General features: G+C 43.2%; 1 protein-coding gene across 1 annotated transcript in view; it reads left to right on the top strand.

The window, feature by feature from the left end:
• Positions 1-12,844, top strand: part of KIF6 (kinesin family member 6) — a 400,736-nt gene that overhangs the window by 343,005 nt on the left and 44,887 nt on the right. Inside the window, exon 16 of the mRNA XM_011986642.1 lies at positions 4,552-4,602. Within this exon, the coding sequence (XP_011842032.1) occupies positions 4,552-4,602 (51 nt within the window). The remainder of the gene's footprint in view (positions 1-4,551; positions 4,603-12,844) is intronic.

Genomic DNA, 12,844 nt, shown 5'->3' with positions numbered 1-12,844 from the left:
CCTACTCAATTCGCCTGTAGTGATTACGCCTTTCCCAATATCTCCTTTCCTCCTCTAAATGTATCTCTACCATTGATTTGACCTTTAGCCACTTGACCTGTCATCTTAACCATATAGTACCTTCCAATATGTCTGAAAGTGCCTGAATACCTAAAACTAGCGTGGTATATCCTACATGCTGGTGCATTATCCCTTGCTCCTCTGAAAGATCTTGAGATATAGTAAAGCAGATATTATTGCAATTATAGTATTATTTCCATTTTTCAAATGATAACATTGAGGCTTAGAGATGTTAATTAGCCCATTCAACTAAGAAGTAGCAAAACTGGAATTTGAACTCAACTCTGTCTACCTCCAGATTTCTAATTATTTTCTCTTTCTTTTCTTTTTTTTTCTTTTTTTTTTTTTTTTTGAGACAGTCTCAGTCTCATTCTGTTGCCCAAGCTGGAGTGCAGTGGTGCAATCTTGGCTCACTGCAACCTCTGCCTCCCAGGTTCAAGTGATTCTCCTGCCTCAGCCTCCCAAGTAGCTGGGATTACAGGCACCCATCACCACGCCCGACTAATTTTTGTATTTTTAGTAGAGATGGAGTTTTGCCATGTTGACCAGACTGGTCCTAAACTCCTGACCTCAGGTGATCCACCCACTTTGGCCTCCCAAAGTGCTGGGTTTATAGGCATGAACCACCATGCCTGGCCCAGATTTGTCATTATTTTCTAGAATAACTGAAATGGCAAAGAGGTTTTGCTTCATCTCAAGTCCAACTTCAAGTAATGGGCTGTAGCTGCCCAGAGTGCTGTGTAGGAAAGCCAAACTCAGACTCAGCAGGAAAGCAAACCATCCCTGACAGAGGAGCAAGACCAGCCATTGGTCCGGCGTTTAAAAGAAAGAGCACACAGGCCATCTATTTGCTGATCCCTGTACCGCACTGACTTTCCTAGGCCAGGATAGAGCCTTCTACGAGTGTGTGTATTCCAGAGCACTCAGAACATAGTGCTTAACCTACAGTAGATGAGAGATAAGTATTTATTGTTTGATAGCAGCATAAACATGTTGAATGAGGCACAGCATCCCAGAAATTGCAGGAGCAGCAGACAGCCACTCAGGGAGTCGGAAGTGAATAGCTCTCCTCCGGGCCAGCCAAGCAGCGTTCACTTGGTGAACAATCTCAAAGTAGCATGCATGCAAAATAAAGTGTGAAGCTTATGAAAAATGGTTTTATTCAGAAGACTGAATATTGAAGTAAAAAAATCAGTTTCACTTCTGCGTGATGATAATACTTTCCCTAGAACTACTCAGTAACAGAGAAAACCCACACACCACACAGAGCACCACCTCCACATATCCCGCTCGCGGTCATATTTAAGGTCACCCATCTCCTCTGGAGCTTTCCCATGGATTGCTGTAAGCTCTGCTCCCCGCTGCCACCCCCACTCCCTCAATTAATGAATCAAAAGGGAGAGAAGGTGTTTCTAGCATGTACTGTGGTAAATTACTGGAGGAAAAGTTACTAATTACGGACACTCCTGCAGGCAGCGCGCATTCCTTCCCTCCCCTACCCTTTTGGTTTTCAGCCTCAATCTGGGCTCCCTACTTCCCTCCCAGACTGTCTCCGGCCTCAGGCTGAGAGTTCTCTGTTTCCATTTCATCTCTTTTCCATACCTCTGGATGGGGATGTGTCCAGGAACCCAGGCCAAAACCAGCAAATTTATCACCGTGGTAATGACAGCAAGCCGCATGCTGAGTGAATTCTGCAATCCCCCTCAACTCCTTCTTTTGCCAAAACCCAGGAAGCTGCAAGATCCAGCAGGTTACAGACTGTTATCTGCACATGAAGAATAGCTCTGTTAGAAATGCAATTAGGTATCAGCCATAAGGCTATTTTTAGAAGCTTGTTTGCTGGGGGTGGGGGAAACTTGCCATGCGGTGGGAGATGTTAGTCAATTCACCAAAACTGAGTTTCAAAATTGTGACTTACCTGGGTGAGTGCACCTACTCTGGTCAAGGCATGGGGTTGGGAGGCACAGACTTGAGGAAGCATGTGTCAGGAGGCCCATTGTCAGGGAGGCTTATTATTGGGGAGACTTATTATCAGGGAGGTAGTTTTCCAGGGAGCAGTGCAAACCAGTGTGTGCTCTAAAGGAGCAAGCCGCTGTCCAGGCTCATTAGGAAGGCAGTACCCAGGCATATGAGAAGCTCGTGGTATAAGGCTGTGCCCGATACCCAGGAAACAGGCAGGGCACCAAAGCGTCACTGACTCTCCATACTGCAGGATTAAAAAGCTTTTGATGACTTACTGTAAATCAAGAGATGTTTCTAAATGGTGTGTTGCATTTGTCACAGCAATATCTCCTTTTATTTGGAGCATGCATGTGCTATCCTGTCTTACAATTTAATTCAGCAGTGTTTGATGCAGCCTAGAGTCTCAGTCCAGCAGCAGCCTTACGTTCCCAACGTCTTTACTCTGCTCATATGGACAATAAGGGTCAAATCGCACCGAGTGGGGAAAAGATCCATTTGGGGCTGTGGCTGGCTCAGGTGTCAAAGTCATTTTCCTGTTGGATCCAGGTTCACCAATACTCATCACTGGGTCAAGTTTCCACTTCCCCAAATCCCCCTCAGCACACTCCTGAAGTTCCCACCCTTCCCCCACATGGAATAAGGGTGCAATTATTGCTTAGGCCCAGGGCCTGCCATGCTCTCTATGCATAATTCTCTCCAGTGGGGACACATGGAAACCAAGGCACAGACATGCAGGTGCCCCAGACCCTTACCCAAGACAACGATGTGCCTGGAGATAGTGGCCTCCGAGGTATCACCTAAGGACTGGTGATGTTTGGCCTCCACAGAGGGCAAGTCGAGGTAGAGAAATCAGTCAAAGCATCCTCAGATGTGTGAAGGGCCCTCACCACCAGTGACAGAGGATCTTTTTCTGTGCTGATCCAGAGAACAGGCCAGGCACACAGCTGAAGGTTATAGGGAAGCAGATGCAACTCCACATAATTAATTCCTTATATGTATCTTAATGGAATTGCTCGAATACATACAAGTCCGAAGGGAAATGCCCATTTCCTTCTGTAGAAGGGATTCCTAAATTGGGTGCAAAGTTGAACTGAATGACCTCTGCCATCTCTCCCAATTGCAACATTCTAGGAGTGCCCTAGAACTCTCCATAAGTGATAAAGTCTCTTGTGACTGCTTCCTCGTCTACTCATCTTTTGAATTCTCAATTCAGCTATAGCCTTGGAGGTACAGAATGTACTTATGTGAGGAAAGAAATATCTTAAACAAGGAAGCAATGAATTTTCCAGGCTTTCTTGGAATCCCCCAGTGGCCTGATCACATCCCCAAAATGGGACATGCCATACAGACAGCACTGACATTTTAACAAGTGTGCTGAGCCCTTGGACATAAACAAACTCCGGGCTGCTGTTTCACCCATCCTTCATGCACGAAATCATGGAATTTTAGAGATGGAGGACGCCTGGAGGTCATTGCCTCCCAGATCCTTCCCAGGGCAGGAATTCTTACTCTAACAACCCAACAGATGGTCACCCAGCTTCTGCTTGAACACTTTCAGGAAGGGGCTCATTGCTTTGCCAGAAGATTTAATCCATTTTGAGACAACTTAATCCATTTTGAGATAGTCCTCATTGCGAGCTGTTTCTTCCTTGTATTAAGCCCCAAGTCTGCTTTCATTTGACTTGATTTCTGCCCTCAGGAGTAAGATAAAAATACAGCTTTTTCTAATTCATATGACAATGTTCAGATATTCAAAGACAGCCATTATCTCCATTTCTCCTCTCCAAGTCTTGTCTTCACATCTAAATGTCTCAGGTCACCTTAAATATTTCTCGTATGGCATGGTTTCAGACCCCTCACCATTCCAGTCACCATCTTCTGAATATTTTCTATTTTGCAAATGTTCCTTTTGAAGAGTAACTCCCAGAACAAGTACCAGGTGAGGTCTCCTCACTTGTAGAGCGGAGTGGAACTGTCACCTCCCTGAAGGGAACTATCACTGTTCCCTGCTCACCATACCTTTATTAATGTAAACTAGAATTATATGAGTTTCACACCAAATGACCAACTATTTGGGTTATTGTCAGCTAAAACCACCATCTTTTTTTATTTGACACAGTTTCATATAGCTTAAAGAAAGATGTGGATTTTAAAGTAGGCCTAAAAATTATTAAAAGACCAAATTCTGCTTTTCCCTTTATTAATAATAGAAAAAACCATTTAGGAGAATCAGGGCCTCAGCAAAAGTTATGGGTGACAGACTAAGATACTCGAATCCTAAGATGATTGAACTCAAGGGTGAAATGTGTGTTTGCACTGATGTGCCAGCACCTAGGCCTTTGCAACCTCTTCTTCCAACACAATCTAGGAATCATGGAAGGGCATCTCTTGAAAGCTATGCCTGCTTTTGTCTCCCTTACTCTACCTTTTTTTTTTTTTTTTTTTCTGTAGCTTGCCACATGCTTCTGAGGCAGTCTTCCTCCAGCCCACTGGAAACCCACTTGTAGTTTTCTTTTGTGTCTTTGGCAGGTCACCTGAAGGAAGAAATCACCCAGCGGCATATACAGCAAGTAGCCCTAGGTAGGTACAAAGTAGAATCTGCAGGAAGAGGATGAAGGTATATAAACTGACCTGATTTTAGGAATCCAAACCCAGCTAAAAGATAACCCATTTAAAACCCTCTCTGAAGTTAACAATGGCAAGAGTTGCTATCCACATAGCTTTCCTTGGATGCCCCCCCACCAACAGGATCCGTTTCCCCAGCCTGTGTTCTTGCGCCTGGCCATCAGCACCTGGCACCCCACCCTTCCAGCTGTTGCCTCATCCTCCCCTCCTTTCCCACCCCACATCCCCACCTAAATTCACCCACTGTGTCCCAGATCCTCAGGGTCCTATCTGAGCTTTTCAGAGCCACTACTAACTAATCCTAACAGAAATAGTTAATGATGAAAACAGCATTTGTTTACAGACCTGTGTCTGTTGCACAGCCTCATATGCAATCTCCTTTCATCCACAGCAGTGCAAAGAGGTAAGTGCATTTACCAGGTGGGGGAGATGCCGTGCCTTCCCAAGGTCATGTAGCCAGTGAGTGTTGAAACAAGGATTTGAACACAACTCTGTTCCAAGTTTGGTTCTGTTAGCCCTCATGCTGTTTACTGCGCACTACAATGGTCAACCCGCCTTAATGCATGAAGAATGCAAACACTAAACCAGTACAGTCATATTCTAAGAGGCCCTTGGCACCTTTTAAGCAGTGGACATCTGCAGAAAACACCCTTTTTTCATATGTGACCCAATGAAGTCAGCTGGGAGAAGAGTATAGCTTGCAGAGGACTGATGGAGTGGGTATCCTAGGTAGAACCACCTCATCTCCTCTCCAGCTAGCTGGGATCAACAATTTATGGAGAGCTTTGATTAAATAAGAAATTCATGTATTTCAGACTAAAAAAGCTCCCCTTGAGTTGGCATGGGCCCTCAATTACCTGTAATCGGAGAAATCTAGCACCCAGGACAATGGTGGAGAAATGGAGGAGAGCCTCTAAAGTCATGATGATGGCTCATTTGACTTTGGTAACTTGTATCATTAGGAAGGTTGGTTGTTTCATTTCAGTAGTAATAATGATGATATAGAATAAATACTGATTACATCAGGAACATAGAACAAGGGCACCTAAGCCACAGCGACTGGAGCTCTGAGCTTCCCACTGTTGGCCCTGGGACTGAGGGGTCAGGTACACTGCCCTCCCCGCACCAGAGACTTGGGCACACACTTAGAATTGAGATTCTGCAAAGTGTCTTCAACAAAGAGCCAGGCTGCCCCAGGGCCCTAACTCCTTGGGCCAGACTTTGGAAGGCAGAATGACCTCTGCTGGAAAACTGTACCAAGGTGACCTTATGGGCCTCTGTATCCTGCTTCATGCTCACCCTGGCAGGTCCCTGGATATGGAGTCATCCCCAAGGGCTGCCACCTGGCCGTGAAACATCTGCCCTTTTCTTCAGCCTTCATGTTACTGGTTCAATAGGAACAACAATGTAGGAAGTCCTAGCCAGAGCAATTAAGCCAGAGAAAGAAATAAAAGGCATCCAAACAGAAAAGAAGAAGTCCAGTTATCTCTCTTTGCTGATATGACTATTTACCTAGAAAACCCTAAAGATTCTGCCAAAAGACTCCAAGACCTGATAAACTACTTCAGCAAAGTCTCAGGATACAAAATGAATGTACAAAATCAGTAGCATTTCCATATACCAAAAACTTTCATGCTTACAATCAAGAATGCAGTCCCATTTACAATAGCCACAAAAAACTAAAAATATCCAGGAATGCACCTAATGATGAAGGTAAAAGATCTCTATGAGGAGACCTGTAAAACACTGCTGGAAGAAATCACAGACAACACAAACAAATGGAAAAGCATTCCATGCTCATGAATTGGAAGAATCAATATTGTTTAAATGTCCAAAACAATCTACAGATTCAGTGCTATTTCTATTTTTACCAATTGTCATTTTTACCAATTACCAATGTCATTTTTCACAGAATTAGAAAAAAGCTATTCTAAAATTCATATGGAACCATAGAAGAGCCTAAATAGCCAAGGCCATCCTAAGCAAATAGAACAAAGCTGGAAGTATCACATTACCCAATTTCAAACTAAACTACAAGCCTACAGTAACCAAAACAGTATGGTATTAGTACACAACCAGAAATATAGACCAATGGAACAAAACAAAAACTCCTGAAATAAAGCTGCACACCTACAACCAACTGATCTCCAACAAAGTCAACAAAAATAAACAATGGGGAAAGAACATCCTATTCAATAAATAGTGCTGGGAAAACTGACTAACCATTTGCAGAAGAATGAAACTAGACTCCTACCTCTAACCATATACAAAAATGAACTCAAGATGGATTAAAGACTTAAATGTAAGACTTCAATCTGTTGAAATTCTAGAGGAAACCCTAGGATATACTTTTCTAGACATAGGTCTAGGCAATGAATCTATGATGAAGACCCCAAAAGCAAATGCAACAAAATCAAACATAGACAAATGGAACTTAATTAAACTAAAGAACTTCTGCACAGCAAAAGAAGCTCTCAACAGAGTAAATAGAGAACCTACAGAGAAAATATTTGCAAACTATGTCTCCAATGAAGGATTAATATCCAGAATCTACAAGGAACTTAAATGAATGAATAAGAAAAAAAAAAAAAACCCTATTAAAAAGTGGGCAAAGACAGGAACAGACACTTCTCAAAAGAAGACATACAAGTGGCCAAGAAACATACAAAACAATGTTCAACATCACTAATCATCAGAAAGATGCAAATCAAAATCGCAATGAGATACCATCTCACACCAGTCAGAATGGCTACTGCTGAAAAGTCAAAAAATAACAGTGTTGGCAAGGTTGCAGAGAAAAGGGTATATTTATACACTGCTGGTGGGAATGCAAATTATTTCACCTCCTCTGGGAAGCAGTTTGGAGATTTCTCAAAGCTCTAAAAATAGAACTGCCATTCAACCCAGCAATCCCATTACTGGCTATATACCAAAAGAAAAATAAATCCTTCTACCAAAAGACACATGCACTGAAACATATGTTCATTGCAGCGCTATTCACAATAGCAAAGACATGGAATCAATCTAGGTGCCCATCAATGGCGGATTGGATAAAGAAAATGTGGTACACATCATGGAATACTACACAGCCATAAAAAAGAACAAAATCACTCCTTTGCAGCAACATGAATACAGCTGCAGGTCATTATCCTAAATGAATTAACTCAGGAACAGAAAACCAAATATCGCATGTTCTCACTTGTAAGTGGGTGCTAAATCTTGAGTTCACACAGACATAAAGATGGAAACAACAAACATCAGAGACTCCAAAAGGAGGGAGGGAGGGAGGGAAGGGAGCAAGGGCTGACAAACTTCCTATTGGTTACAATGTTCACTACCATGGTGACGAGATCAATACAAGCCCAAACCTCAGCATCATGCAATGTACCCTTGTAATAAACCTGCACATGTACCCCTCTATCTAAAATTTAAAAATGGAAATTTAAAAATAAAGAAACAATGATGTGAAAAATACCACTCAACTCTAGGGGCAATTTTCATCTTGGGTCTGGGAAGCCATATCCATGGCTTTGTGGGCAAGAGATCTTCCCTCCTTTCTGCTGCCCAGTCCCCGCCCCTCCTAGGGATGGTCCTTGCAGCTGGAGCAGACACTCCCTGGGCCTTTGGAAAACTGCTGTATGTTTTCAATCACAGGCTTGTGCCTTAATTCCTCTGCTCATCTCTCTGGGAGTCTTCTGAATTACAGCAGGTGTCAGGTTCAGCAGCGCCTAGCTTTGCCTGAAGTAATCAGCAAACTTCAAACGGAAAGCACTTTGGCTGGAAGTCTAATTAAGAGTATTTGAAATACCTATTTATTTTAAAAGCATACTATCCCAATTAGAGAAGAAGTGTTAACATCTCCCAGCTGCCATTCTGAGATTAAATGCCATGTTGCCATCCAAACTCCTTAGGAGGCTGTCTGATGGAGATTTGGAACTGCCAGAGCTTGTGTGTCCCAGGTGGCCACATTTCAGATGGGAAGTCTCATTGAGAGAAACCTCTCAAGACAGATTGTTTATAGAATCTTAACCCTCACCCTTCAGCCTAGCAGTTGGGCTGAAGGCTAGGACAGAGGGCTCCTGTAAGAGTAAAGGCAGCCTACTCAGTATATCTGGATTCCCTGATGTTTTATAATTCAGGCTTCAGATCTAAGAGTAAAGAAGTGACTCAGTGGTACACCCCCTTTCATTTCTGTCTTTTTTGTGTATCTTGTACTACTGTCACCCTTTTCATTCTGTTCCCTTTGTCTGCTTCTTTTCACTTTCTCTCACTCTCCATTCTCAGCATTTCCTCTGTTACTGTTTCCTTCTTTTGCCTACATGTTCCTATGATTTCATGAAAGTGTGGGTGTGATTGGTTTGGGTTTGTTGTGGGGAAGGGTGATGAGCAAGTTGGATCAAGAGAGCTTTTTATATGTTTTGCGTAAGAATATGTCTCTGGATGTGTAAGTAGATGTGTGCCCGGGGAAATTTCTGTAAAGGCAATTCCATATCCCAAAGGAACAAAGACGTAGTGGTGATGTGAGAGGCACCATTTGGAAGAAATCATCCAGGGATGATGATAAGCCACTCCCAGTGGTGTGCTGAGCTGGCTCAGTCCATAAAAGCATAAATTGTTAATACTCCAGGAATTTGGGGAGCCATTTTTAAACAAAGATGTGATTAAAATTAAATTAGATAAGTTTATGATTAAATAAGTTATATTAAGAAACAAAGGTAACAAGTACTCAAAATTCACCACTTCCTAATTTACTACACTGTGTTATTATCTGTGCTTTTGAAGTGATCTGTATCCACTGTATCTGTGTGGTGGGAACACTGTGTGATGGTGCGCTGCTGTGCCTCTCTTCCCAAATCCACATTTAGCAACATCACCCTGGTGGCTTAAAATCAGCCGTGCTGGAAATATTTACACCAAGGATATTGGCAAGTATTATAAATGGGGCTTTGTTTTTTTCCAGAGAGTGGCTGTTAAACATTTACCACCACACCAATGGCATATGGATGGCCCTTTCAAGGCTGTGTGTGTGTGTGCACGCACGCGTGACTGTGCATGTGTTTTTATGAGGATTTCTACTCTTTCCTGGCTGAAAATCAAGATTATGGTTCTTTCTTCATTTATGACTCACCCAAAATACATCAGGAAGCGTAAACATCTACCGAATCCTGGTCCTTTTAAAACTTAGTGAACAGGAGAGCTAATGAAGATAAAAAGGAGGCTGAAGAAGTATTGGGCCCTGTGAGCTCCCTAGATGTGACGGTCAGAGCTGGGGGTGTCTTTTAAGACAAATATCAATAACCATTTCGAAGAACATCATCAGGTCTCAGAGGAGGGCTGACTCCCACATACTGTTTCAGGAAACAATAGAACAATACTATTTTTAAATTAGGCATCATTTGGAAATGATACTAACTTAACTAGTTTCAGCTAGCTGAGCTGAGAGTGCTTTGCTGAATTCAGTTGTGTGTGTTTTTACCACTTTACTGTACTATTGACCCCAAATGATTTAGTATTGTTGATCATGCAGATGAGACTAATCAGCAAATGTTTCTTGAGTACTTTACCATGTGCCAGGCATGTTACTAAGTTCTCTACGTGGGTTTCCTCTTTAATGCTCACATCCCCATGACGTAGATGTTACTATTATCCTCACTTTACAGTTAAGGCCCAAAGGGGTTAAGGAAACCTGCCTAACTTTGCACAGCTATGGATGCAAGGCCAACAGCCTGGGTCCAGAGCAGTGCTCCAACCACCACGCTGCACTGCCCTTAGCACTTTGCCAGGCATCATGGAATCCACAGAGGGCTGTATCCAGTGCCTGTCCTCAAAGAGTTTCCAATCTAACCAGGATGAGCTGGCATATGCATAAAAAGACAACTCTTTTTTTTTAAGTATCAGATTCAGCGACCTACATTTTTCCATTCACTGTCCTCTTCCCACTGTAGTCACAAAACTAATTCAACCTTGACCTCCTCCATGAAGCCTTCCCTGACCCCTTCTCCCCAAGTCTGCTTTTGCCTCCACCTCATGGGTCCCCGTTAAGGCACTAACACTATTTTGTAATTATTTATTTCCATATATATTCTCCATGCTAAAATGTGAGCTCCAGGAAAGGTGGGTGCAGTCAAATTCATCTTCGCATCCCTAGCAGCCAGCACAAGCAATAAATAGGCCAAGTCAATGGCCAAATGAGTGCTTCCCCAGGTGACTTCCAGAGTCACACATTTCTGCAAAAGCACAATGAGACATTTGAGCATAAAATAAGTCCATTTAAAAGAAGTAGAAGGCATAAGTGCTTTTGGATTCCACAGCTGAGCAAATTACAACACACAGGCAATAAATTTGGCTCTCTCTTGTCTAGCTGCTAAGCAAAAAAAGAGGCACCCAGAGTTACATAGTTTTCATTTTCTGACAGCAGGAAGCATACTAACTAATTTATCTGCAGAAAATAGAATTTCTTCCTGGAACTAAATACAAGCCAGAATTTATCGTGTGGATCCTTGTATAAAGGACACTGAGTGACACAGTGAACGATGTCTTCAACTACAGTTTTACAAAAGATACCAAAATGTTATTCAACCAGATGATTCTTGTATCGACCCTCTATAAAAGCTAGAAGCCTGACATTAAAGCATAACTCACTGAAAGCGTTTATGTGAGCGGCCAAGATAATAGGATCCAGGTACTCGGCTTTCTGATGGCCACACAGAGCAGGACTAAAACTGAAAGAATCCAGCCCCAGGAACGTGGGCTGTGGCTTCTCTCTCAAATATCTCTTCTGAGCAATATTTGATCAGGGCTGGATCTTGTTCGGTTCAGTCAAAACCCTTAACAGGTGCCTGTGGCTAAAATTTAAAAGATACATCACACTGCCAAACAGCATGTGAAACATGTCAGGTGAGAGGGACAGGCCATGAGAACTTTTCATTCTTACCAGGAGGAGTGGCCCCGGGGGGTTGTCACCAAGATCACAGGTCTGGGCTGAGTCTTGAGGAATGGGCAGGATTCTGAACCACAGAGAAGAGTGGGAAATAGTTTGGGTTAGTTGGGGTGTGTGTATATGTGTGTCTGTTGTGTATGTATGTGTGTGGTGTATATATGTGGCATGTGGTGTGTGTGTATGTGGTATGGATATGTGTTGTGTGTATGTGTATATGTGGTATGTGTGTGGTGTGGGTGTGTTGTATGTATGTATATGTGGCATGTGGTGTGTGTGTGTGGTGTGTTGGATATGTTGTATGTATGTATGTTTTGTGTTTGCGTGTGTGGTGTGTATGTGTGTGTGGTTTGTGTGTTTGTGTGTGTGTGGTGTGTCTGTGGTATGGATATGTGGTATGTGTTATATGTGTGTGTATTTTGTGTGTTTGTATGTGGGGTGGGGGTTTCCCTACATTTACGCTTCTCTGCTTACCCTTGACCCAACTTCTGTGAAAACAGAGCTTACTGGAACATCCCATTTCCTCGACTGCAGGCATGTTTCATATACTGTTGTAGAAGATAGTTATACTGAGAGTATTAATTAAAAAAAGAAAATATCCACAAGCTTAAGATCAACAAGTTCCAAAGGATGGCTGAGATTCCCCCACGAATACCACCTCTTGGGCACTACCCCTCTTCCCACCTCCCACCTCCCTCTTCTCACTGCCCCAGGAACAAAGATCTCCTTGAACAAAAGCAGCCCCCAAGAACAAGCCAATCGACTGTGATGCCACGTGGGGCCCTGAGATTGCCACTGGCTGGTGTTTCACTACCTGACCTGGGAAATCAGGCAGAGGCAGCTCCGAGTCCCCTGCAAGGGCCTTATGGGTTAGAGAGAGGCTCTGAAGCCGCTGGCTCCCTGTTTTACTGCGTCCTCTGAGAGGGCTCTTTTCCCGCAACCGGCATTCCTGCAGTGACCTCTTGTGGCATCCCTGTTGTTTTTCAAAGACAGGCCTCGGCTGTTGATGCCACCTTCTCCCATTTGATGTAACATTGGTGAACACTTAGTTTTGAAGTGCTTTTTGGAGTTCTGCACCGAGCGACAACAAATTTCAGAGAAAGCAAAAGGCCAGACTGTCAACCATTTATTCCCCAGACTTCACTGAGCACCTAGCATGATCCAGTGTGTGAAACCAGAAATCCAAGGATGTGGAGAGGAACCACTGATTGAGACGGAACTGAAACAGGGATGGGGGCGGGGGGACGGGGGAGCAGGATG

This window comes from Mandrillus leucophaeus, unplaced genomic scaffold (genome assembly GCF_000951045.1).
Source record: "Mandrillus leucophaeus isolate KB7577 unplaced genomic scaffold, Mleu.le_1.0 Scaffold3, whole genome shotgun sequence".
NCBI classification, from domain to species: domain Eukaryota; kingdom Metazoa; phylum Chordata; class Mammalia; order Primates; family Cercopithecidae; genus Mandrillus; species Mandrillus leucophaeus.
This window is presented reverse-complemented; position numbering and strand designations above follow the sequence as displayed.